Raw genomic sequence first — 26,763 nt, 5'->3', positions numbered from 1 at the left:
CAGCTTGTTCTGTCTCCTCACTGATGTTCTGCCTACTTGTAAGGTCCTTGTCCACCCCAGGGTGCAAGGAAAGGCAGGTGGGCAGGCTCTGACTTCTGGCAGGCAAGCAGGCCGACACCTGTGCCTTGTTTCCAGCTGGGCACTGCAACCCACAGTAGTGCCTCCCGCACAGGCGGCCCTGGGGGCAGGGGGATAGCGTTGGGACCCGGGTCTGCACTCACTGGCTGTGGCTACCGGTAGTAGGATCAGAAGGTGAAAACCAAGGAAGGGCAAGCTGGCCATGGCTAAGTGCCCTCTGCAGAGTGGGGCAAGTCCAGGAGGGCACAGACAGGCCCAGAAGGCCCGGCTCCAGGCTGCCCAGAGCCAAGGAGGGCCCGACTGCCAGCAGAGCCGGGATGCAGCCCCATTGGCAGCCACAGCTGACCTCTCCCAGCCTGGACAGAGGCCCTCCAGGACCAGTGCAGGTTGTGATGTCATGAACCCCAGCAGGCTTCCTTGTCCCCAAAGACGAGGCCCCACTGGAGCCCAATTCAGGACATGGCCCGTGGAGTGGTCGTCTGTGTGGCACAGGCGCTAGGGCACCCAGGGAAAGTCGGCCTGGAGTTGGGAAATCTTTGAGCTCAAACAGCACTGTGACAATGACCAGTGGTTACCCATGCTGTGGCCTGTAGGGCCAGGGGTGCGGGATGTCCAGGGCGAGCTCTAGGGAAGCACAGGGTGTGGGCTGAGACATCCACCCGGATGGGGTGGCCCAGTGGGCCCCCTCCCAGGATCAGCTGGGCACTTGTCTCCGCCATCAGTGCCCTGTCCGGCAGTGCCTGCGCGGGCGGCTTCCTGACGGGGCCAGCAGGTCTAATGCTGCTTCGAGTCTTTTCAGACTGCTGCTCTCTGGAGCTGTGGGCACACCGAGGTGAGACTGAGGTCTCTGCCCTGCGCCCTCATTTGCGTGTCGGTCGGCGCTCTCCGGAGGTGCTCGCGCCCTGCGGTCGGAGCCTGGGCAGGGCACAGGGTGGACAGGCGTTGTCCCCTCAAAGGACAACTGTATTGTCTCCAGGCTGGCAGATACTAGTGGCGCTGAGGAAAAGGGGGCTTCTTCCTTCCGTGGAAGTTTAGGCGACGCAGTGCTGGCCCATATTTGACGTATTAATTGAAAGCTGCTCGGGCTGCCGCTGTGGGAGCATCAGCCACAGATACCCCGCCAGCCCCAGCCAGGACCAAGGCGACAGCTGTGGATTAGGGGGGTGAAGTGGGCCCCGCCTGGTCTTCCCTGTGCTGCTAGCACTTAAACTTCTCACCTACATCCTGGCAACTCACCCAAGTCCAGGGATGCTCTAGACCACGGGCGAGTGCCGAGGAGGGCAGCCCCAGCCGGCCCCCATGTGCTCATCTAGAAAACAAGGGAAAGGCTGTGGCCTCGGCCTCCCAGGGCTCTGGGTAGTTCCAGTGTGGACACAGAAGAGCCCTTGACGAGCCAACAGCCTGGCGACGGCTCAGGCTGATGTGGGTCTGAATGTGAAGAGCGACGCGGCCGGGGGGAAGCTGCCGACCGCGGTGTCCTCGGTGCCCATCCTTTCTCATCTGCTCCCTGGGAAATGCCACAACCCACTGCTCCCCACCTGCTGCACCCCCCCTCACGGGGGCCTCTCCCCTGTTCTTCTGTCTTCCTACAGGCCCCAATACCTACGAAGATGCAGCCGCCTACATCCAAGCACAATTTGAAAGCAAAAACCGCTCACCCAACAAAGAAATTTATTGTCACATGACTTGTGCCACAGACACGAATAATATCCAGGTGGTATTCGACGCTGTCACTGACATCATCATTGCCAACAACCTCCGGGGCTGCGGCTTGTACTGACCTCTTGTCCTGTATAGCAACCTATTTGGTAATGATTCCAGCACTCAGAAAAGCTTGCACACACACACACACACACACACACACACACACACGCCACTAGCAAATGCAAGTTGGTAAATAACAAAACCTTATATATATATACAGATATATATTAAAAAATTCTTTTTAGTTTGTACTAGAAAGAGCTTTGGACAGAACTGACCACCCTCCACAGTCATCAGTTCCCGGCATGCTCGTGCGTGCACACACACAGGGGTGGCGGTCCTGATTTGGGAACCCATCCTTTTACGAACAGCCACGTGATTTCACTCCCGAGACCCATTTCTGTGAGCAGAGGGAGGGCAAAGACGGGCTGGCCTAGTCCACCCGTTTCTCTGCTTCCACCCACTGAGGCCGTGTGCTCTCAGTTCTGTCCTGCTCTGTGCGGATTCCAAAACCCTTTACAAAATAGCCAACACCCTCAACATCTCCCTGCCCTAAAGCCCCAACAACAGAATGATTAAGTTCGCTTCTCTTTTGGGTGGTGGTGGTTGTTAACGGAAAGAATTTAGAAGAATCATTGCTCCGACCAACCCATTGTCTCCTGAGTTTTCTTTGTTCATGTAAAACGAGGCAAGAGTCAGAGGAAAGGGAGACTGGGCTGCTTTCCAAAAGCAGCTGAGGGGAGGGTGCAGACAAACAGATGCACCTGCCCCACCTCCGGGAGGGTGTGGAGGGAGAGGGGTCAGAAGCGGCACAGGGAGGCCGCATCCATAGACCTGACTGGGCCAGGGTCCCGTGGGGTGAGGCCTTCCGGGGCCTGGGATGGGGTCCTGTGGGTTCTGACCCCACCTGAGATGCTGGCCCCTCCTGCCCTACCCCCACATCACTGAAGTGTGCCAGGGGTTTTTGGTTGGTTGTTGGTTTTGAAAATCAAAGAAAATGGTCAGACCAGACCCCTTATCTCTCTCTCTACAGACTGCTTCATGGACTCTTTGCTGTTGATGTTGATCTCCTGGTAGCATGACCTTTTGGCCTTTGTAAGACACACAGCCTTTCTGTATCAAGCCCCTGTCTAACCTACGACCCCAGAGTGACTGACGGCTGTGTATTTCTGTAGAATGCTGTAGAATCCGGTTTTAGTTGAGTCTTTACATTTAGAATTTGAAAGGAAAAAATACTTCTCATGTGCTTTGTAGCTTAAAAAAAAAAAGAGGAAAAAGGAAAACTCACCATTTCATCCATATTTTTTTTCTTCTTCTTCTTCTTTTTTTTTAAATAAAGAAACACACACATCCCCATCCCACCTCGAGTGCAGAGGGGGCGGCCTGGCCACCAGGAGGTCCTGTTCCTGGCAGTGACCTCAGGCTTGGCTTTCCAGAAGGCCCTGCCTGTCTGGACCCTTCTCCCACCCTGCGCCCCGCCTGAGCCCCTTCAACCACACGCTCACTCCAGGTTTGTATAGAAAAAGCACAGCTCTCACTGGCCAGTAGCTGCCAAAAAAATTCCCATCATATAGATATAGAGCCTTGTAGAAGAAAAAGAATTTCCCCACCGACTCCCTCTCTCAGAGTCCCTTAATGATTTTTTTTTGGTTTATTTTATTTTTTGTTCGTTTTACTTTTGTCCTGACGAGCACTCCGCGTCACATACCAGCTCCGCTTCCACGGTCTCTGGGCACTGGGCTGTGGTTTCTTCTCCAACATTCTGGCTTCTCGTCACGGGTGGACGCTCCCCGTGTGCGCTTCTCCACCTTTTCCTTTGTTTCCGTGACCTGTGTTCGCTCTTTCTCATGTGGGGATGTTTGTGCTACAGATAAAAAGAACAAAAAAAAAAATTTTAAATACCACAAGATGGAAAAAAACAAAAAAAAAAATGTTAAGAAAGCGGGAATGTAGTGTTGCCGTGGAAGCCAAGATTTCACAATCAGTCCCGTGTCCTTTCTACTTTGACTCGTCTCCAAACCCCGACCCTCTTCACGGTTTCACTTTTAGGACTTAATATTTGCTGAAGAAGACCAGTCACAGCCATTTCAGATAAAGAGGAGGCAAAAAGACAAAATACACAAAAAATTTAAAATACAGAAAAAAAAAACTTGAAAAAAAGGAAAAAAAAAAAAACATAAAAAAAGCCCACGGGTCTTTCTAAGCCTTTCTATTCCCAATCGGTGAGGTTTCTGTGATATCTTACACACTGCCAGTCTACTTCTCTGACTAATGGAAATTCATGTGTAGCTCAATAAAGAGAATGTTTGTCTGTACTCCTGAGTCTCTCACCCTCTGGCTTCCAGCTTATGGGGATTTGGTGGGCTTCATTCTGACAGGAAAAGGAAGGAGGGATCTGAGTGGGCCACCGGCACAGGGAGGCCTGTGGGTTGGGCTACATGTGGGTACCAGTATGGAATCCCCCTGACCCCCTCTCTCCCAGGGCTGTGAAGGGGACCCAGCTGAGCACAGCTGCTGAGGAACAGGCCCTTTCTGCCCCTGGTACCCTCTTCCCTGGGTTCCCAGCTCCTCCACATTCTCAGCTGGTTGTCTGTGAGCAGGTGGAATTGAGGATTGGAAAGGGGCGGGTGGGGAGACGGGAGGTCCTCACAAATCTGCTGCTGACATAGAACCCTGTTTCTTCTGCACTCAAGTGGTTCCACCAGAGGGAAAATGGGTGGTCCCAAGAAAGAGGCCACACTGTCAGGGTGCTCTGCACCCAACGAGTCACATCCATTCACTTGGACATCTTTAAAAGCCTCCCCTACTGCACCTGGGAACCAGGGCGTGGCCTCCAGGCAGGACACAGGGGCCGCTGAGCTAACCCTGTCACCTCCGGGCTGGAAATCTCCCTCCCTCTCCCTTAAGTCGCCAAATTTTGCTGCAACAACTACATCTCAGTTGAGACAGGACACTGGAGGAAACAGAACCCACCAAAAGTCTTGCATTGAGGGCCTCCCCGGTGGCGCAGCGGTTGAGCGCTGGGTTGCGAAGCTCCCCGCGGCCTCTGCGGCGCCGGTTCAATCCCCGGCTGCTCCCCGGACACCGGAGGAGGGTCCCGCATGGCGTGCAGACCTCTCCTGCCACCCGCTGCTCCCCTCAGCAGTGTACTTCGGTCCTTCTGCCTGCTCTGCTCCCCGCTCTGGCTCTGGTGAATTCTCTCACCCTCCCGTGCTTCTCACTGTACCCAGTGCATGTATAAACAAACAAATAAATAAAATACGTGCCTCTTTAAAAAAAAAAAATTAAAAAAAAAAAAAAAAAAAAAGTCTTGCATTGAGCCCACATAATGCTTATTAGCCAATCAGTCAAGTGTGGCATGATGCCATCTAGTGAGAGGGGAGGGCCCCAAAAGGTCAGTTCGCTGGAGTCCTCTCCATTATACCGACAATGGCATCAGCAGCCCGGGAAGGCCTTCTCTTAGCCATCCCGGCAGACTTGTCTCCAGTGGGGTGGGGGTTGGAGTTGACACTGTTGGAGAGACCAAGGAATAAAGGCTGCTTGAACCTCCTCAGCAGCTAGAAGCCTGCTGGCCGGCAAGGCCATGCCTCTTCCAGCGCTTTCCCACCAGCTCCCCTCACCCCAACTTGTTATCTGCAGAAAGAGACCCACAACCATTGCTGTGGATGGGAAGGCTGTATACCCCTGGCTACAACTTAGCTCCATGGCCTAGACCTGGGGCAAACCAGGATGTTGAAGGGCACCATGACCGTCTACACATGGCATCCCTGAATTTCTGGAAATATAAGCCATTTTCTAACAGGCTTTTTCCTCAACTTTCTAATGAACTTGGTAGATAAAGCCAACAATAGTTTGTCTTATCTTTCTTAAAATGGAAGGCAGGCAGCAGTTGGGAGGAAAATGTTGAGAAAGGCCAATCAGAACAAGCAGCACAGGAGCAGGGCCTACCCGGCAGCTTCTAAACACTAACGTGCAGTCACGTTTGAGACAGGCTTCCAGGTCCAGGCGGGGCTTCCGGACAGGCTCCTTTTTGCACACTGCCTGCTTCGGCAGTACCCTCAACTTCCTTCCCCATAGTGGGTAAAGTCACACCCCAAGACAGGATGACGTCTGTTGGTTAAAGATGAAAGACACCGTCTACACAGCAGAGTGGGAAGCGGCATCTTGGTTATAGCAAGCTAAGTAAAACATCCACATGGACTGTTGTGCTCAGAAAAGCCTAGAAGTTGGCGGGCGGGGAGGTGGGGGGATAAAACCTGGGAAGAAACCAAGAGGTGCAGAAAGCTGAGCTAAGAAAATGGAGAACAAAGACAAATTGGGCTCCGGCCAAAAGAGCCCAGAGAAGGAACGTGTGCCCCTGCATTGTGCCCCTGCATTGCGAGTCTGCATGCCGGCCCCTCCTCGCACTCCACTTAACACCTGAGCCAGCAGCTCTGAGCCCTGGGGACAGGGCATGAGCACAAGCTCCCCAAGACTGGGGCCAGCCAGGACAGCAGAAAAGGCTGTGCAAGGGGACCCCACCCAATGTAATAGGACACAGGTCTCACCTCCTGCCACTGTTCTCAGCCCAGATGCCCCAAGAAGTGACATACAACAGGAGACAGCAGTGCCCAGGTCCTTAACTATGCAGGTGCAAAAGCTCAGGGGGAGTTCAGGAACCCCTGCGGGGTTCACCTGAAGCCCTGGAAAGCGTGTCCGCTTTGACACTGCCGTTTTGCTATATTCCAGTGTCTCAAAAACTCGTGTTCTCACACATCTGAAACATAAAATACACATGGAATTACTTCACCTTTCATGTGTGCAACAAGGACAATGTTAAGGGTAGAGAAAGCTTCCCGGCCAGAATTTACCCACAGAACCAAAGTGGGGTCTGACGGGGTGCCTCCAAGAAACAGCCTCAACTTTCAGCCACACACACAACACGCTAGAAGAGTTTGCTTTTTATTATTATTTTTATATTACAATAAAAACAAGTAGCTATGCTCTCAACAAAACAAAACCAAAAAAATTCACAGAAATTTACTAACAGCATTTCAAGATAAGGCTTTTGAAAGATTTATTGAAATAAATTATCTCAGCCTAAACATTTACTCATCACTCTTTGTTCAATTACAACAGTCTAAAAACTTTCAGTTATGTAAAATACATTTAACTTTGCCAATAATTTTACATAATACTGGATTCTTCCCAAAAGGACTACCATAAAACTATGCTTTCAAACATTAAAAAAAAAAAATGTATCCAATAGGACATAAAACGGAACTATGAAACCTATGATTGTGTGTCTCAAATCCTTAAGCTACATGTGTGAGGAATTTGAAAGCTTCAGGACCTGGGTCTGCTCCAAGGCAGGTCGATTCAGCCGCTCACCTTTGTATGTTTGACAAAACCAGTAGGAACGAAGTTAGGAAAATGAAGGGTTCCCGGAAAGAAAGATAAGAAAGATGACTTTTATTTCTTCAGTGAAGCCCTCCAGAATTTACTCTCCCATCCTGTATGGCCGCATCATCTCCGTCTCCGAGGCCCAAGCCCAAAGGCACCGGCATCGCCTGATTTGCCTGACCAAGGGCTAAAAACCACAAACTGAGGCACGCTCCTTAACCCTCTCAGGGCTGACCTTCCTCATGTCTGGAGGGCTGGGGGCAGGGGAGAGGGCTCGGGTGGGGAAGGGAGGCGGGGAACGAAATGCAGAGGAGAGGACAGACACAAGCGGCATACCCGGGAGATGCGGGAGCACCAGCATTAACGGAAATAAAGCCAGCCTTAAAGTTGGGGTTCAGAAAGTCCCAGATATATCAGGACACAACTGGTCACCTCCTCACACTCTGCAGCCCTGGGCTTTCCCCTCCCCTGCTCCAGGTGTCAAACAGGCGCTCTTTTTCCAAGCTGCTGTGGGCTCAGGGGTCAGGAGTCTGCATGTTTTCTTGCCAGAGCTCCAGGTTGCCAACAGAGTACCCGCCGGCCTGGCGCCAGGCTCCCACTGCCCCGCTTCCTGTGAATCCCGCCCCACACACCCTCCTGCTAGACTTGGAGCTAAGAACACAGGATTTGTTGTGCCTTCTGCAGAAAGCAGTCATCCACAAAGTCGTCCGCTGCAGCGTCTCTGGCTGCCCACTTCCTCTTCATCGTCCCCCACCCCCAAGAAGTCCAGTCAACGCCAGAAGAGATCATGCCTAGAGTTCAAATGTGCAGTGTTTCTAAAGGGAAGAGAAATGTCACATAGAAAGTATTACAAAAAAGGATTAAATTCGTCAGCTGTCCAAACACTAGTAAGACCACATGCTTTATACAGCGGCAATGCAGTCGAGCCCACTTCCTCAAACAGCAGGCAGAACTGGACAGGCCTCTTCGGTGGGCGCGCTGCTCCGGAGGCAGCTGAGAAAGGCGAGGAGGCGCTAGGAGGTCTGCTGCTTCTGAAGTCTCCTCTCGGCAGCAGCTGCCAGCATCCTTCGACGCAGGGTCACAGGGTCAGAGGGGGCGCCTTCCGAGGGGAGGCAGCTCTCTGAGGCTGAGTCATCCTCAGAACTTTTGTTCAAGAAACGCCTACAAAAAACAAAGGATTTGCATGAAAGATGAGGGAGGTGCTGGAACACATAGTCTGTTTATTTTTAATTACCCCATTTTCCAGGCATCTCCAGGAAGCTATTCTTCAGCAGCATCCACAAAAGATGCTCAACCCCGAACAGGAGTAAAAGTTCCCTGCAGCAGGTGAAGGCCCATCAAGCGGCTGTTCAGCTGACTTCCCTCCGCTGCTGGGCTATGTATACACACACACCCCTTACACAACACCCACATACACTCCCACATCGCTCACACACACACACACACACCCCCATATACACATCCCTCAAGCCTTGCTGGGACACCAACCCCTCATGTGAACACGGCCCTGGCCCTGCCCTGAGGAACTCTACATACACAGGGACACGCCACACTCCAGCTGCAGCTGGGGGACAGCAGCCAAGAAAAGGCTGTGGGAGCTGGACACAGGCTGATGGGAACCTCTCTAGGTCTCAGGTTCTTCAGTTTTACATCTGTCAAGTGGGTATACGTACAGTACTAAGATAACCAGAATGAGTAAAATGGACTTAGAACACATGGCACGTAAATGCTCTCCCTCTCAGGGTGACTGAAAATGTCTGCAAGAGACAACCCACGGCACCAGCTGCACCAGAGTCTCTAGCTGGGTCCACTATTACCAGATGCTCTGAATTTTCAAAAGAGATTTGACATCTGAATGTTCAGGTGACACGCAATGGTTTTTCAGTGCTGACATTTAAAAAGCTACAACGTAGACACGACAATGGCCTTCAGGGTAGCAGGTTTTGATCTGAGACTTACACCAGCTAGGGCTGGAGAATCGACTTACTTCCGTGCCTGCTGCAGGAGGTCGTCCTTACGCTGGACCAACATGCGCTGTCTCTCGTCAGCAGACTTGGAGAAGCGGCTCCCACGAGCCTCAAAGTCCTCCCCCTCATTGGGCTCCACTTCCACCTCGCTGAAGTCCAGCACCTCCTCCAGACGAGGACTGAGATCCAGCGGCACGCGCTCGGTCTGACACGGAGGAAGCGAGGGGTCACCATGAGCACAGGCCACGCTCCAAAGCAGCTTCCCAACCCAGCCAGAGCAGCCCAACATTCTTCCAGCCCAAAGGGAGGCAGCTGAGCAGGGAGCCCCAAGCACAGGTGTTATGGCAGAAGTGGGCTCCTGGAGCCCAGGCTGGTGTATCTGGCCAGTGGCCCACCAAGAACAGACCCTGACCACACTAGCAGCTGCCTGTTAGCAAAGTAATGACTAACATGAAAACATAAGCACCTTGAAACTGTACTCTTGGAAAATAGTAACAAAGTTAACTGCTGGTTTGTATTCTGGGAATTTCCTGTTCAAGTCTACTAATTGCTTTAAAATTGAAACAAGTCTTCTCACATTTACTTAAATTACACATTTATTTGTGCAATTTACATATGCACAAGTTTTATACCCTCATTTGACTCTGATAACAGAGAGAAGCAGATAAAAAGGGTGGTCTAAAAACAGACATAATATCACCCAGTTCCTTGTGTGACAGAATATTTCAAACAGGAGCCTCCATTTTGGCTGAAACTCCAGAGGCCAAGACAAGGCCCAGGGGACCCATGCTCTCAAACAATCCCCCCAACCCCCACCTCAGGCTGCTGCTCATGCTGCAGATACAGACCCCAGCTGCAGTTGGGCCAACACCTCTACCAGGCCCCAAGAGCTGGAGGAGGCTGAGGGGCAGGCCTACATCAGGAGTGGCCAGTGTACAGTGCTTCTCTGCCACCTACTCACCCCCTCTTCCTGGCCTCAGCCAAATGAGTGGGGGGACTCTGAGAGAACCAAGTGACCAGCCTGAATGGTATTCCCTAGAGTCTGGTAGACACAAGGACTGGCACTCAAGACATCTAGGAGAAATAAACTGACCAAGAAAAAGGGGTGGGGATGGCTATGTGTCCTTGGGACAGACAAGGGTCCCTCAGCAGGGAGGCAGTCTAAGGTGGTTGAAATGGACATTTGTCCAAGAGGAAAATGTGGAGGGGTGGTCACACACAGCCAGCCCAGTTCAAAGGAAGTAGACTAAGGTTTTTGGTCTGAGATGGGGCAGGGGGCTCAGCACCAAGAACGTCAGTGACACACAGGCATGCTGGTCATGTGGCCCATCTAAGCCCCTCCTCCTCAGCATGACTCTAGAGCAGGTGAGTAGAAGAGGAAAAGGAAGAAAGAAATTAGAGGTTTCCTCTCAGGCCTCCAAGCCTAACTAATACAGCCTGACTGGGTCAAGGGAGCAGCTAAGTAAGTGGCCAGTCCAGCTGATGGGATAATTGGGCTAAACTGAGGTTTTTTGTTAACTTAATTGTTATCCAAGGGTTTTTTATTTCCTGAAAATCAAAATGTTATATGTTAAGCTTCCTTGTGAAATACTTTACCTCCACTATATAAGAGAAAATTCAGAAATCTTTACACTACCTCTAAAAGGAGAGTTGGGGAATCAGATAAACAGGGACACCCTGTACCCACAAATGCCCCCAAACCAATCTAGTGTACAAACTAAACTAAGTCAGCTACCAAAAAGTGGGAAATGCAAAAATGATCCCCTCCCTCCTGAGAAGCCAGGCGCATTCCACAAAGGCCGCACAAGCCAATTATGGATCTGGATGTGAAAAGCCTAGCTCTTAGCAGCAGAACTGGAAAAGTCTTAGGTGTTTTTATGTCCTATTTGCAGAGAAAAACACATGAGGCAAAAGCTTCAAGGAGCCGCTTCCAAAAGAGCCCTGACTGACAGTGCTGGAAAAGAGGCACCACCTCAGCCCCGAGTCCTACCTGCATGTCAAAGGCCCACGTCACAAACATGGGATGTTTGGGTTTTTCCTTTTTTCCAATCTCTTAAGAAAGATTTTGGCAAGTGTGGTAACTGATTAAGTAAACAGAAATTACAGAGAAGGAAAGCAAACTGGAACCCCTAGGCATAGGGCTAAGAGCACAGGGAGAGCTTGGCCCTGGAAACCAGACAGATGAGCTGCTTGTGGTGGAGGGCAGTCACCCAAGAGGTATCTGAGGTGTCTAAGTAGACCTGGTTCTGAAGAGAACCGCCTTCCCTCACCCCATTCTACTCATTTTTGTAAAATGCATGGAAGTGCCTGGAAATGCTAAGTTGGGCAAGTGAGATGGGGAAGAATAAGTCAGTGGTTTCATCTCTGGAGAGCTGAACACCATTCCCCGCTGTGAATGAATGAGTCCAGCCACCCTGAGCCCTGACCAGGTCTACTTGGCACCGTCCTGGTGCTGCTGCTCAGGCTCACAGGAGTGGTGGGTTCAGCGTGGCTCCTTTCTCCTCCAGGGCCTGAGCACAGTCCCTGGCGAGTGGGCTGCAGGGCACAGCCTACTTTGTTAATTAACCTTGAATGCTGAGGCCGGCTCGGTGTAAGCCTCCATGCTTTTGCCCTCAGCCTCACCAGAGGCAGGGCTAGAGACCACAGCTCCGTACTGGCCCGTTCCTCCTCAGTCCACACACTCTGGCTCTCTAGTGTGCAGACTTTACCTGGGCAGAGGCCTCCTCGTCCTCCTGATCACCACTTGGCCTTTCCACAGGACTGTTCAGCGCAGGTCTAATGCCATCTGACCGCTGAAAGAGAAACAGCACCACTGAGGGCACAGAGCTGTTCCCAACCTACAGACCACAGCGACCTGTGGCCAGAGGGAGCGATGACCCTGTCACAGGCGATGGGCTCAAAGAAATAAAAATGCTACCGAGAGCAAAGGCAAGACAGAGGAGTTTGAGGCCTTAGCGTGTGAGTCGTCAACTGGTTCCACGTCAGTCCCTTTCACTGACAGTAATGGCCCAACAACAGCCGATGAGCACAGACAGCATGGACTGACGGCTCCTCGTGAGGGCCTCGTTTATCTCCTCAAGATCCACCACAGGGCCTCCCCGGTGGCGCAGCAGTTGAGCGCTGGGTTGCGATGCTGCCCGCAGCCTCTGCAGCGCAGGGTTCGATCCCCGGCCACCGGAGGAGGGTCCCACATGGCACGCAGACCTCCCCTGCCGCCCGCTGTTCCCCTCAGCAGTGTGCTTCATCAGTCTGCCTGCACTGCTCTCCGCTCTGACTCTGGTGAATTCTCTCACCCTCCCGCGCTTCTGACTGTACCCAGTGCTTGTATAAATAAATAAATAAATCTTAAAAAAAAAAAAAAAAGATCCACCACAGAGGTGCCGCCTGCACTTTACAGCCTGAGGACTCCCTCTGGCTGCACTTTGCTCCCCTCCCCCGCACACAGAAGCAGCCTTCACCCAAGAACTGATGGGAAGTGGGGTGTAAGCACCCCACGCCTGACCTCTCAGAGGAGGTAATATGTTCTGTGCTGAAGCCCAGAGGTCCCAGCGGGCTCGGGCGCCCGCCACCCACAGTGCTACCTTGCTGGGTAACAAGCCCCTGACTGGTCACCTCCGCTTCTCTCTCTCACAGCCCCATCTGCCCCTGTGTTTCCTGGATCATTTCCCAAATTAACTACTTGCATTCGAATCCTAGTCTCAGCTCTGGTGCTGGTGAATCCAAAGCCAACAGCCAGGTCAGCTAGATAAGGACTGGGGAGTCACATCCATTATCTCAGTCCCTTTGACTCCAAAATCCATACTCATTCTTCCTCAAAGATTCTCAAGTTTTAAAATTTTATTAATATATTTTCATATGTTTTTGCATAATCCAGCAAATATAATTTCTTGGTAGATGAATCCCTGGTCATGTACATATCTACAAATCCCTTGGTCCTGCCAGAAAGCTTGCCTCTAAAATGTGAATAGTCCTTGCACCCATCAGAGGCTATGATTCATTTCCACATTGCCCACAGCCGCCTTGGTGCTTCTCAGCAGAGCTGAGAAGTTACAACAGAGAATGTATAGCTCACAAAGTCTAAAATATTTCTATCTGTCCTCTGTGGAAGAAGGCTGACTATCCTTCAATGCTCTAACCCCTTAGACTGGCAAGGTGCAAGCTGGTGTGTATCTACAGAAAAAATTACCCAAGTACATGTGTCCCTGTATAATCTGAGTCTCTTTGGTGGGTCTGTTCTCAGTCATAATTTGGACAGATAGGGAATTTACAGAAAACTTCCACCAAAGTATAAACACTGAGTTGTAAATAAAAAAGGTAATCTAGAGCAGTAAATCTGTGTGTAGACAGAATCCATTTGTCCTTCTGAAAACCCCAGTTTACCTGTGTGGGAAAAGGCACTTGAATCCGTCCTTCTAAAATGTTGTCTGTGGTTATTTCAACCGAGCGTGTCAGCTGGAGATCCTGCAGCACCAGGTGGTACGGAACCTGGGGAAACATCTCTTGAATCTGATGTGCCTGTAGGAATACAGAACCAGAGAAACCTTCACTGGCAACAGTTATTCACTGAACCTGGTGATCTGCCTTAAAAACACAAGTAAGGGGCCCCCTCTATTTTATAGATCATCATCAAATTGCAGAAATTTTCCAATTTTTCCAGGATGCCAGGTAGATAACCTGGGGATAGCACCAATTTCAAAACAAAAAAAAAGCACAGAATTCCAGTTGGATCCCAAGGCAGATTGAACTAGAACATTCTAGTTTTCAAAAACACTTTAAAGCTCAGTATAACTCATGTAAAAAGTGTGTTCTCCCTAAAGATGTAATTCCTAACAGGGACAAACTTCTGATACACACTACATGCCACATGGACGAAATACAAATGCAGTGAATGAAAGAAACCTGACTCAAAAAGCTGTTCAGTATGATTCCAATTATATGACCTTCTGGACAAGGAAAACTACAGAGAGAGAAAACTGCTAAGTGGTGGCAGGAGCTGGAGGTGAGGAAGTGATTACAGAGGGGCACAGTGAAATTTGGGGGTAGGGGACAGAACTGTTCTCTATCTCGGTGGTGGTGGTGGTGATCACACAACTGTCTCAGTGTGGCAAAACTCAAAGTAGATACTAAAAAAGGTGAATTTACTATATGTAAATTATATCAAATTGAAAACAAAAAGATTATAAAGAAGGTGAATTCCTACTATCACCCTGGAGCTGTAGTTTTCAAAGTATATTTTGGAAATGTCTCAAGTCTACAGGGACCTACAGTAGGGCGATGGAGAGAGCACACCCCCACCAGACTCTCATGCAGGCATCTCCAGATTTATACGTGTGTGTGTATTTTTGTATTTATTTTACCAATGTTTATGTTCAAGGTTTTATTTATGGAAAGTGCGAGTGATCAAAAGGAAAGAGGAGAAAAAAATATAACCATTTTGGGGGCACAATAAAGTCTACTACTAGGATAGTGACTCCAGCAGAGCACGACAGTGTGTGGATCAATGTTGGGGCCTTGAGAGAAAATATCAGGGTGATGCCCGCACAGAGCTTTGCTTCCAGCTGGCAGAGGGCAGGCAACGCAGTACACAGCAGAGGACTCTCACCTCCAAGTGCCTGAGATCCCCTTACTGTGGATGTGAATGTAAGTGGATCAGTTTTTTCCCCAGGTCAAATCAAAGGAAACTAGCAAGAGTCCATAAAAACCCGATAATCAGACAATATTCTCCTCTAATCTCAAGCAGCTTCCCTTCATTTTCCAAATAAAATGACCAAGATTCACTTTACTAGACCTCCATGACGTCACCCATGCTGCGGCTCACCTGGAGCCTCCCTGAGAAAGCAGGAGCCGGCAGGAAGCGATACCTTTTAGTATTATGGTCAAAACATGTAACATGAAATTTACCGTCTTAACCGTCCTGAAGTGTACAGCAGTGGTAACTATATACACACTAGTAGGGCTCTAGAAGTTTTTCATTTTGCAAAACTGAAACAAAACCCAATAGACAGCAATTCCCTATTACCCTGCCCCAGCCCCTGGCAACCACCTTTCTACTTCCCACTCTAAGAGTTTGACTGATTTAGCTTCCTCCTGTAAAGAGATCCTGTAATACTTGTCTTTTTGTGGCTGGCTTATTCTTTTTAGCATCAAGTTCTCCAGGTTCATCCATGCTGCGGAACAGGACAAGACAATCCATTCTCCTCGAGGGACACTGAGGCTGCTTCACCCTGGGGTTACTGTGGCCAAACCTCCTTTCCCAACCATACCTCAGAATGACGTATCTGGACAGCCACATCCATCCCTCCTCCTAACAAAGGCATACCTCTCCCCCAACCTTCAGTCCCCAAGCCTGCCCACCATCTCAAGGTTTCTGCTCTCTCAGGTAACTTTTCTGTACCAATGATCTCTCCCCTCTGCTGATCATGCCCATCCACATATCAAGCACACTTAAGCATCTTTTTTAAAGAAGACCCTTGGATACTCAAAAGTTGAAAGCAGAGCCTCAGAGACATGTGTATACCCACATTCAAAGCAGCATTATTTATAATAGCTAAAACATGGATGTAAACAGACAAAATATGCTATATCCAGACAATGGAATGTTATTCAGCCTTGAAATGCTGACATAAGCTACATGGCTGAACTTTAAAGACATTATGCTTAATGAAATAAGCCAGTGACCAAGTGATAAACACTACATGATTCTGCTTAAATGAGGTAGTTAGAATAGTCAAAATCATAGAGAAAGAAAGAAGAATGGTACCCAACAGTGTTGGAGAGTGGAGGAAAAGGGAGTCACTGTTTAATGGGGAGAGCACTGGTTTTCCAAGGGGAAGAGTTCTGAAGGTGGGTGGTGGTGAGTCGCATGCCAACGCATGCCAACATGGATGTACGTGGTAACACTGAGCTGTAAACTTACAATTGGCTAAGAAGGTAAATTTTACACTAAGTATATTTTACCATAACTTAAAACCTGGAAAAAAAGAAGACCCAAGGGAGTAAAGAATAGGGATACACACTAGCCTTTGCTTACAGCGCATGGCAAACATTCTAGAAGAACAGAAAACAGAAGAGACAAGTCAAGGTTGTAACGGAAAGGGAGGTGTGTCTGGGAGGAAAGATAGGAAAGATAGGAACATGACGATACTCCTCTATCAGTTTGGAAATTTGTGGATAAATGATCAGTTCAAATATGTTTAAACAAGAAAACAAAAACCTTTAAAAAAGAAAAAAAAATCCTAATACCACATACACATCAAGAAGCCACCTTGACATCTCTGCCAGACACTCTGTTTCTTTAATTCCCACTCACTTTCAATTCACCTCTAGGCCCTGAAGCTGCCTATTCTTCTCCAGCTGATCAAGCTCCTCCCCTCTGTCAAATGCAATCTGTAGTCTCTCTGTCCTCATCTTCTAAGAATTCCTGCCACCTTGACTTGCCACCTTTCCTGGCCCCCCTCCTTCTCAGTCACGGCCATGGCTCCTCACTGTTAGAACTCAGCCCCGAGTTCGCTTTTCAAGCTGTATTGTCTCCATAAGGAGATCCAATCCCCACTTTGAATATCACCTAGAGATTTCAAGCTCCCAAATGAGCTTCTCCACCTGCCCTCTTTACCAAGGTCCAGAACTGCCCATACGTTATCTCTACGTAGATGCCTCACAGACCGACCAGCGCCCCAGCCAAGGGAAAGCGGAGTCCCTTCCTCAACCCTGTTTCTCCTTGACTCTTGCCCATCTCAATACATGGTACCATTATCTGCTCAGCTGCTTAACTAACATGTCCGTTTTCATTCCTTTACTTCCCTCACTTCACTTCCCTCATGCCACATCCGAACGAAAGCATCAAGCCCTGCCAGTTCATCTTCCAAGTACCTAAAATCTGCCATCTTCTTTTGCCCAAATTATTGCAACAGCCTCCTAACGAGTCCCAGTGCTTCCATTTTTGCCCCTCCAAAGTGTACCATTCTCCTCTCAGTGTCCTGTCAGTCTCCAGGGAGATATCCAGGACTGTTGACTGGTCTCCTATCACTTTCATTATAAAAGCTACACTGGATGGTGGCCCCCAAGCCCCTGCATGACCTGGCTCTGCAATCTTGATTTATGCCACAACACTGGTCCCTGACTTGTGAGGCTCCAACCTCAATGAGTTCTCTCAGTTTCTAGTGTTTTCTCACCCCTCATGGTTTTTGCACCTACTATTTCCATTGCCTCTTTCCCCTTTATGTCCTTTATGTCTTCTTGTCCTTTATGTCTCAGTTTAAATATCACCTCCTCAGAATGCCTCCTGTAAGGACTCCCCTGCCTTGCTGCCCTCCCAGCACTCGTCACCTCCAGCAGGGATCATATCTGTGTCTAAGTAGAACTTATTTTTTTTTTTAAAGATTTATTTATTTTTATATAAGAACCGGGGTACAGGCCAGATGCATGGGAGGGTGAGAGGATTCACCAGAGATAGACAGACTGACGAAATACACTGCTGAGGGGAGCAGCGGGCGAGACAGGAGAGGTCTGCCATGCCATGTGGGACCCTCACAGGCTGGCCAGGATTGAATCGGCGCTGCAAAGACTGTGGACAGCTTCACAGCGCGGCGTTCAACTGCCTGGGCCACCAGGGGAGGCCCCTAGAACTTATTTTTTTTAAAAGATTTATTTATTTAGGCATACAAGAACTGGGGTACAGGCCGGAGGTGTGGGAAGGTGAGAGAATTTACCAGAGACAGAGTGGGGAACAGAACAGGCAAACTGACTGAAATACACTGCTAAGAGGAGCAGTGGGCGAGTCAGTAGAGGTCTGTTGCACCCTGTGGGCAGCTCCCTGGCCAGGGATCAAACTTGTGCTGCAGTGGCTGCGGATAGCTTCATAGATTGCATCTTAACCCCTTGCGCCACCCGGGAGGCCAAGAACTTACTCTTCTTAAGAGAAGGGCTCACGCCTACCTTGTACAAGGCAAGGCACAGTTTATGTTCTATAAGATCAACCTGCAGGAATAGCCTGTCAGTACAAATTTGCTGAATAACTACATTAACACAAACAAACGAACTAATGACTCTCCAAAGCACTGGCCAGGCTTACCCCAGTTAGCCAGAGGCCCTGTCCATCTGACCACAGTTGTACTTTAAGACTCCCGTATTTGTTACTACAAAGAATACTACTATTTCAACAATGGTGAAACACATTTTTCAATGCTATAAAACAAAATATCATAACACAAAGCTCTAAAAAACAACAGTAATATTAAAGAATTTGAATACTCCTGAGTCAACAGCACACCTCAGTATCTCAAGGTATACATATGTATACCCACAGATGCATGCATGTATACTTACCCATTTATTTGGGGAAGGAAGGAGGTAAGGGTCAAAAAAAAAAAAAAAAAAAAAAACCATTCAGCAGGTCTAATAGAATTTTTAATAAAAGGCACATCATTCACTCCAGTCAATAATTTCCCAAATAGTTTTGTCTTAAATCAAGGAGAGTCCCAAAACTGGCCTCGATCTAAACAGAGTAGGAATGCCCGGGCAATGTTAGGTCATCTGCCACCAAACAGAATAAAAGTTTGTTTCCAAACCAGTTTCAAATTTTAAAACACAGGAATTTAAGTGTTCCCAGTGAATGAATAAAACCCCCCCTGAAAATGCAGCCATTATGCCAGAGCAGAGAAAGACCAACCAGGGTTTCTTCCTTCCATGCACTGGCCAGGGTTTCTTCCATTCCTGCCGGTCAGTCATGCCCTGTATGTGGTCAGCAGTCCTTACCATTGCGTTTAGTTGGGAATTGCTGGCCTGCGTGATGCCAAGAATGTTGGTGGTGTGCATCACTTCCACTGAAAAACTTGGCAGCCAACTCGCAATCCGGGACCCTAAAGTAAACAAGAAGCCAGCACAGGTTTTACAGGCCTGACTCTTCCCGTGTCCTCTACTAGAGAGACAGCCACTGTATGATCCCCCTGGTGTTCACTGAGGGCTTCCTTGTGCCAGGCCCTTTGTGCCAGGCTTCATATGGATTCACTCATTTAATCTTCACTAAAACCCCAAATGGTAATGTCGATTGTTATTTCCATTTTACTCTTCTCAGAGATTTGACTATAGATCCCATGTTGGTCCCTGAGGCACTCAGAAGTCAGGTAACTTGCCCAAGATCATACAATTGATTTATGGTGGCCAGGATTATGAAGGCAACCAGCCAGCTTCCAGAACATTTCACCACTAGGCCCTCCTGCTTTCTATTAACCCTGGAGCACACAATCTCAATCCACTCTGGCAGTCTCGAATATAAGGCAGGTTTTTAAATTGCTACAACAGATGAGTTTTGCTCTCCTCTAGGATGTTGTAAACAAACAGTATTCATTTAGAGACATTATTTTGACAATCATTTTCATGACCTGTATTTTCTAGTTAATAATCTGGTTTAAAGACTTGGGTTTTCCAATTCAAAATTCTTTTCAGACAGCTCTACAACACAGGCCCTTGGAGACTAATGGCACCAAGAAGCCTGCTTCTTTGGTTACTTCCCTAAGAAAAGGGTCCCTGATCCTACGAGATAGTGCCACCAGGTATGGGTTGTAAAGCAAGTCACTATCAAGCCACGTGTTTAAGGGGAAGTTTTCTTTCCTTCACAAAAAAAGCGACAAGGCATGAAATATAAAAATAAATTCAATGACCATCTCAAAGATCTTACCCAACAAAATGTGCTGATAAAAAAAAAAATATTAGGGAGATATAAAGCTAACTTTATCTGTTTTGACTAAGTCATCAGTAATAATTCATAAAATAATAGAGTACTTAGCCAGGACCCAAGTCCAAGATTAACTGGTAGAGGTCTTAATTTTAACAGCTACCAAAGCAGCCCCTCCCAGGCCCTCTAGCATCCCCAGCCCAGCCAGTGGAGAGCCCTCACCCTTCTTCTCCACACTTGGCTCTACCCACCTGCCACTATCAGGGACTCTGCACCATCCCTGCCTGGAAGCTCAAACCAGAGCTCTGAATGTGCTCCTCCTAACATAAGTCCAGGAATACCTACTTTTCATAACAAGAAATATGAAGTCACAGAATTTAGTGGTTTTGGAACTGATGAAAATCAACAACAGCTCCACGTAATATGAATTTAGGAAGGATCGTCAGCCAATGCCTGATAGAATTTTAAGTGTGGTTTTTATCACAACTCCTTTCAACACAGTCGAAGGCAGAATGTTCACACTTAATGGGCCAGGAAACAGGTTCCAGTTCTGGGTCTGCTTTGGGTACTCACTGGAAAGGCGGATGGGTGACCCTTCACTGAGCATGAGCACCACACAATGCAATGAACGCAACGGCTAACAACTAAGCTGATGAAGTAGGTTCCTGGAAGGCGTGGTTGATTCCATTTTACTCCACTCCCCCATTCTCACCCACATAGTGACAGAATCTAGCAAAATGCCTGGCACAGAATAACTCCTCAGTGATAACGATACTGAACACTTTGAATTAATCAGAAGTTAACATTAAACTGGCCTGTACAGGGCAGCTTACAATCAAAACAGCATCCCATTAAGGAAGAAAACCCCCTGGGTATGGTTTTAAAGGTTGAAACCAACTAACCATCGAAGTGGAAGAAGTGATTGTGTTGGTTTAAGCGTGGTCTGCCTTCAGCTGCTGCTACAGGAACCAAATTCTCATCCAAGTTCTCTCCTTGATGGTCTTCCCTGGCACGATTATTGTCAGCAATGTTGAGAGACATTCTGCATGTTGGGCAAGAGGTGTCTTGTTCGAGCCAGGAGCGAAGACAGGAGCTACCAGGAAGTCCAAAATAAGATATCCTTAGCACATTTCATGAGCATCCACAGCACCACTAGCCATCCACAAAACTCGAATACCAACACTTTTCCCAGCCCACAGAGCAGCCCATCCTGCCTCACAGAGCAGCCCATCCTGCCTCATCCTCTTCAAGTCCATCCACTGCATTCCCAGCTGCTCTCCACACACACCTGAACTACAGTAGCAAGATCTTCTCAAGCCTTTCAACCTCAACTTAAAAATCTCAATGGCTTCTCATGCCGAGAGCTTGCCTTCAAGACCCTGCAGATTAAACCCTACCTCAGCAAATACCACACGTCCCAAATTCTGAGTTCCAGTCCCCCAGGTTCTCTGCTGTTCCCCCAATATGCCACACTGCCTGCTGCTACAGAGATGGCCCCTTAGTCTCAAACACTCTTACCCCCCAGCCCCTCCCATTACTGATTTAACACCCTTGACACAGCCTCAAGAGTTACACCTCCAGGTTTGAGTCAGATGCCTTTGTTTCAAGCTCTCAACAACCATGTTCCTTTTCTTTACTGCTCTTCACCCAATTTATACTTCCTATTCATAAATGTGCCTGGTTAATTCATTGGCTCCTCTGTTAAACTATAAGCTTTGTGAAAGCAAAGACTATATCTGTCGTTTTTATTTTATCCTCAGAGCCCAACACAGCACACAAGTCTATAAAAAGCCTGTTGTTATTTGTTGAGCTACTGACAGTCTACTCCAAAGCCCTTCTAATATTAAAAAGAGAAGGAAAAACCATTTGGAAATATAAAACAAGATTAAAAGATGTAATACCAATGTAAAAAGAATATAATTATTCAGTAAGATCAAAGATATAAGATCAAAAATTTTTCAATATGCAAAACTGACCACAGATGCAAAAGGCCAAAATGTATACCAAAGTCCATCAACATCAAAAATTTCCTCACATAACCAAGATGACTTAAGTTAAAGAGCCCCAGAAATCCCTATAAATGAGTCATGTAAGACAGAGAGGGCTGTGACATGGGCCGACAAGACTCTGTTCCACACAGAGAACTAGGCCAATCATGAGGTTTTCAGGAGATCCTCTTGAATGATCTTTGATGACACGGTCACAGTCCTCCTGGACCAGTTAGTGTTCCTAGTCTAGTCCCCATCTCTGCCCATTTCTCTGGTTTGTGTACTTACATTGTTTTGGGGCACATGCAAAATGTAAAAATAAATATTCTCTCATCTCAACTAGGGAGCAAGCTGTTGAAAATAAGGAATCACCTTAACCCTTTCTTTTAAACCTCCCAGGCATATCTGCTATACTGGAGAAGGAATATGAAGCTAGTTAACACACCAAGAAATGAAAATGGCAAATTATAGGTGGGGAAGTCTGTGGAGCAGGGAGAGGTTACGGAACAGAGGAGGATGCCCCAAAGCTTGTCATGCCACTCAGAGTGCTGGCACCATGACCAGTCTCAGGCCACATCCTACTTTTGCCAGGATTAGTCCCGAGTCCAGGGAACCAAAAGTACCCACACGCCTGGGACAGAACCCCAGTTCCAGGGAACCCTTCACAAAGCTCCTACTTGTGGAAGAGATGGCCACAGGGCAGCTTCCTGGCAGCCTGCATGGAGTCCCAACAGATGGCGCAGTCGTCGTTATTAACAGCCAGCTCCTCTGGAGTCGCAACTGCAAACCTGTGAAAACAAAATGTGCCCAGAAGCCATCCGTCAATTCTACACACAGTGACTGAAGCACTGCTTACAGACCTCACCTTCCCAACAGCACAGAACAGAAGAACGCTTGTTCAGTAAAGAATTTCCAAACATCACTAACATTGCACCTGCTTTCTCCTGGTATTCCATCAAAGAGCCAGTAAGAACTTAAACACAGAAATCAAGTATCTTAATGGCGGCTCCTGTTAGCAATCAATTGAGGGAGAATTTTTGTGTAAATCAAAGAAGTTAAGACTGCCAGAGAGCCAAATAGTTTTCCCAGACACAAATAAGATACCCAGTTAAACTCACCAAACCTTCAGGTTTGGTGTCTCTTCTGGTAGGCAAGTGAGAAAGGTTGCCTCCTTCAAGATACTTAAGAATGAGAGAGAGAGAGGATGAGAGCAAACATGAATGTGCTGGGACTCAGACTCACTGTCATAAAATAAAGAGGGTAGAACCCCAAATGAGTATCCATTTAAACATAATGATAAAAATAATAACAAGAATTTAGTATTTATTGAGCATATGCCATGTACCCAGTAGTATTCTAAATACATTATACGTATCAGCCCACTGAATGCTTCCAACAGTTCAAGGAAGAAGGTTCTGCCATCATTCCTAGAGGTGAAGCAACTGGGGCACAGAGAGTTAAATGCCCAAATTTCTATGGCAAATGATTCACATTTAAGAAGTCTTACTCCAAGCACACACTCACCACCATTCTGTTAACAGTTCACAAAAGCAATCTGGAATCTGTTACTATTAAAGATCTAAGATGAGGAAATTTGAGCACATCAACCTGTGCTTTCTCACCTGGCTTCCATGTTCCCAACCACACGCAGATAGTTCTTGTGCCTGCGGATTCGACGCTGTACCTCATGGAACAGGTAGCGCAACTGCATAAAGATGACCAAGCTGGCCATAGATAACCAGATGTTGCCAAATAACTGAACAAGAGGAAAGAGAACACACAATAAAAATGCAAACTTGCAAGTGATGAAGGTGAAATGTACCACAGAAGCTCTTAATTATTGATGACTTAGAAAAATCTTTTAGGAAGCAAATGATATTTTTATCTCACTACCCTAAACCACGTACATGCTCTTTGGCCTAGTATTCCAACACTAGAAATCTTTCATGAGGTGCTAACCAGAAATTTAAAAGCATACTGTAAAAAGATGTCCATTCATACTACTATCAAAAAGAAAATCAAGGGCCTCCCCAGTGGCGCAGCGGTTGAGCGCTGGGTTGCGAAGCTGCCCGCAGCCTCTGCGGCGCTGGTTCGATCCCCGGCTGCTCCCCGGCCACAGGAGGAGGGTCCCACATGGCGCGCAGACCTCTCCTGCCACCCGCTGCTCCCCTCAGCAGTGTACTTCGGTCCTTCTGCCTGCTCTGCTCCCCGCTCTAGCGCTGGTGAATTCTCTCCCCTCCCGCACTTCTGACTGTACCCAGTGCATGTGTAAACAAAAAAACAAACAAATAAATAAATAAATAAAGCATGCCTCTATTAAAAAAAAAAAAAAAAAAAGAAAATCAGGACTGGGCCTCCCCGGTGGAACAGCGGTTGAGCGCTGGGTTGCGAAGCTGCCTGCAGCCTCTGCAGCGCTGCTTCAATCCCCAGCAGCTCCCCGGCCACAGGAGGAGGGTCCCACATGGCGCGCAGACCTCTCCTGCTGCCCACTGCTCCCCTCAGCAGTGTACTTCAGTCCTTCTGCCTGCTCTGCTCCCCGCTCTGGCTCTGGTGAATTCTCTCACCCTCCCGCGCTTCTGACTGTACCCAGTGCTTGTATAAATAAATAAAAATAAATCTTTAAAAAAAAGGGAAAAAAAAAGACAATCAGGAAATGAACAAAATGCCGTAGGGAAACAGGTCATAAACTCATATAAAGGTTAAAATTATATAGACATTAAATGTACTATATAATAACATTACATATTAATACATTTTATTTTTTTTTATAGATTTGTTTTATTTATGCATACAAGAGCTAGGGTACAGGCAAGAGGTGTGGGGGGCAGGGTGGGGGGGAGAGGATTCACCAGAGACAGAGTGGGGAACAGAACAGGTAGACTGAAACACACCACTGAGGAGAGCAGCGGGCGAGTCAGGAGAGGTCTGCTATGCCATGTGGATAGCTCCCTGGCCGCCGGGGATCAAACTCGTGGTGCAGTGGCTGTGCACAGCTTCATAGGCTGTGTCTTAACCCCTTGAGCCACCAGGGAAGCCTTAATATAATTTATATACAACACTGTGGAAGAAATTATTTGTTAAGTTTTAAAAAGTAGGCTAAAACTACCTTGAAGAAACATGACAAAAAAATTATGTAAAGATGTGAATAGCAAAACACCAACACAAACTAATCCCATTATGAGGGTCAGTTAATTAAATCATCTATATGATAAAATTTTGATTTTGAAAACATTAAAATAGATTAGAAAAATTTGCTGCTAGTACAGGAAAATATGCAAAAATCATTAGCTGAAAAAAAAATCTAAACTATAAAGTCACAATATGATCTCAATTTATAAATTTATATATTTGAATGTATACAGAAACAATACAACAAAGTGTTAATAGTTATCTCTGAGCCCTCTTGCAAGATATTGGGATGGGGAGGAGGCTCTTTCTAAGTATCTTTTCAAAGTCACTTTCAAAAAGTACACTTAGAAATGTGCTTGGATTAACCCAAAAATTTTAAATGCTACTTAACAGTCTTATAATTTAAATAAGTTGCCTAACAAATATGTTGAATCTCACCATTACTACATCACTGGAAAGCTAACCAATGAAGCAAGTTTTCAAAATGCCATTTCCTGTACATCAAATTGAAATGTAAACAATGAAGGTAGGAGGAATTAAATACAAAGATTTTGCTTTTAATTGCAAAGATGGAAATTTCATGAATTCCTGAAACAGCTAGCATTACACAAATTGCCACCACCATGCACAGAGTGACTGCTAAACACTAAAAGCCATGGGAATGACGGGGAGAGCTGTCTTCTTACCTCCAGGCTGAAAGAATTATCTACTGACTTGGTCAACAGAGTTGTCTCCTAAGAGGACAGCTAACTTCTCCTGAGCTGGGCACAGTCAGAGTGGTTCCAGGACACCGCTCTAGCCCAGTGGGAAAAAAAAAAAAAAAAAAAACCCAGCAGGGCTCAGCTACACTGGCTTTAATAGTCTGTTAAGTGGTTTATCCACGAATGTTTCATTTGCTCAGATACTAACCCAGGTTTCCTGACTCTAAAAAACTTAGCTCTCAGAGCTGCTTCTGAGGAAACTTACCAACATGTGAATATGGTGCATGAGGTCCAGGGACAAGAGAGTGAGCTCCATGACAAAATCTGTGTAATAGACATATGTCCCCTTTCCTTCCCATGTCCCTTCGTGGTTGAGGTCCCAGAGGTGAATTACGTAGCTGGAGTGAACAGAGGAAAGCCATCTCATTCGTCTACTACAATTGAATTTGCTTAAAATGTGATACAGCACAGTCATAGCATATAGACATATTTATTATAGACTATTCCTTAAAATCAATTTATGAGAAGGTTTCAATCAACTCCCTCCCAAATTCCTACTCACCGTAAAATCACATGAGCAGTCCTCACCGTCACAAGGAGAGACTGTAAAAAAGATGTTTAGGAAAAGTTAGGAATGCTCAAGTCAGATTTTTACAAAATGATGAAAGATAAATATTTCTCAGTTAAATTAAAAAGCAGGCTGTTCAAGGGGTGGTGGGTGGGGGGAACTGGATGGCAGAGGTCAAAAGGTACAGACATCCAGTTTGTAAGGTGGTTAGTCCTGGGGGTGGAAATCACAGCAAGACTGTCATCAACACTGTATTTGAAAGTCACTAGAAAAGCAGTTCTCATCATACAAGTTCTCATCTCAAGGAAAAAATGTTTTTTCTTTTTCATTTTTTGCATCCATAGAAATGATGATTGTTAATGAAACCTATTATGGCAATCATCTCATAATATAAGTCAAGTCATTCTGCTGGACACCTTAAAACTTACACAGAGCTGTGTGTCAATTATATCTCAGTAAAACCAAAAGGGGAAAAATGCAGGTTTCTCAGGTTACCGACCATTTTATTTCATCAGCTTCAAATTTCATGGAATATTTTCAAGACCTGGAAACCCAACTTTTATCAAGCCTTTTC

The 26,763-nt window shown here is 47.2% G+C and overlaps 2 protein-coding genes across 5 annotated transcripts in view; one reads left to right on the top strand and one right to left on the bottom strand.

The window, feature by feature from the left end:
* The window catches only part of GNAO1 (G protein subunit alpha o1), a 163,841-nt gene extending 159,753 nt beyond the window's left edge, over positions 1 to 4,088 (top strand). Inside the window, exons 8-9 of one of the 2 annotated variants that reach the window (XM_037516416.2) lie at positions 1,671 to 1,886; positions 2,816 to 4,088. In XM_037516416.2, coding sequence (XP_037372313.1) covers positions 1,671 to 1,858 — 188 coding nt within the window. In that variant the 3' untranslated portion in view covers positions 1,859 to 1,886; positions 2,816 to 4,088. Of the gene's footprint in view, positions 1 to 1,670 lie in introns of both variants that reach the window. The other variant, XM_037516415.2, reaches the window with a different exon arrangement.
* Positions 4,089 to 6,707: 2,619 nt separating this feature from the next.
* Positions 6,708 to 26,763, bottom strand: part of AMFR (autocrine motility factor receptor) — a 36,848-nt gene continuing 16,792 nt past the window's right edge. For 2 of the 3 annotated variants that reach the window (XM_054697062.1, XM_054697063.1), the window contains exons 5-14: positions 26,184 to 26,224; positions 25,887 to 26,019; positions 23,414 to 23,547; positions 22,469 to 22,579; positions 20,706 to 20,896; positions 18,885 to 18,988; positions 13,512 to 13,646; positions 11,840 to 11,923; positions 9,152 to 9,336; positions 6,710 to 8,325 (exon numbers count right to left, since the gene is read on the bottom strand). In XM_054697062.1, coding sequence (XP_054553037.1) covers positions 8,178 to 8,325; positions 9,152 to 9,336; positions 11,840 to 11,923; positions 13,512 to 13,646; positions 18,885 to 18,988; positions 20,706 to 20,896; positions 22,469 to 22,579; positions 23,414 to 23,547; positions 25,887 to 26,019; positions 26,184 to 26,224 — 1,266 coding nt within the window. In that variant the 3' untranslated portion in view covers positions 6,710 to 8,177. Of the gene's footprint in view, positions 8,326 to 9,151; positions 9,337 to 11,839; positions 11,924 to 13,511; positions 13,647 to 18,884; positions 18,989 to 20,705; positions 20,897 to 22,468; positions 22,580 to 23,413; positions 23,548 to 25,886; positions 26,020 to 26,183; positions 26,225 to 26,763 lie in introns of all 3 variants that reach the window. The other variant, XM_037516410.2, reaches the window with a different exon arrangement.

Source organism: Talpa occidentalis, unplaced genomic scaffold, assembly GCF_014898055.3.
Source record: "Talpa occidentalis isolate TD23 unplaced genomic scaffold, MPIMG_talOcc4v2.1 talOcc4.17, whole genome shotgun sequence".
In the NCBI taxonomy this organism is placed as follows: Eukaryota; Metazoa; Chordata; class Mammalia; order Eulipotyphla; family Talpidae; genus Talpa; species Talpa occidentalis.
This window is presented reverse-complemented; position numbering and strand designations above follow the sequence as displayed.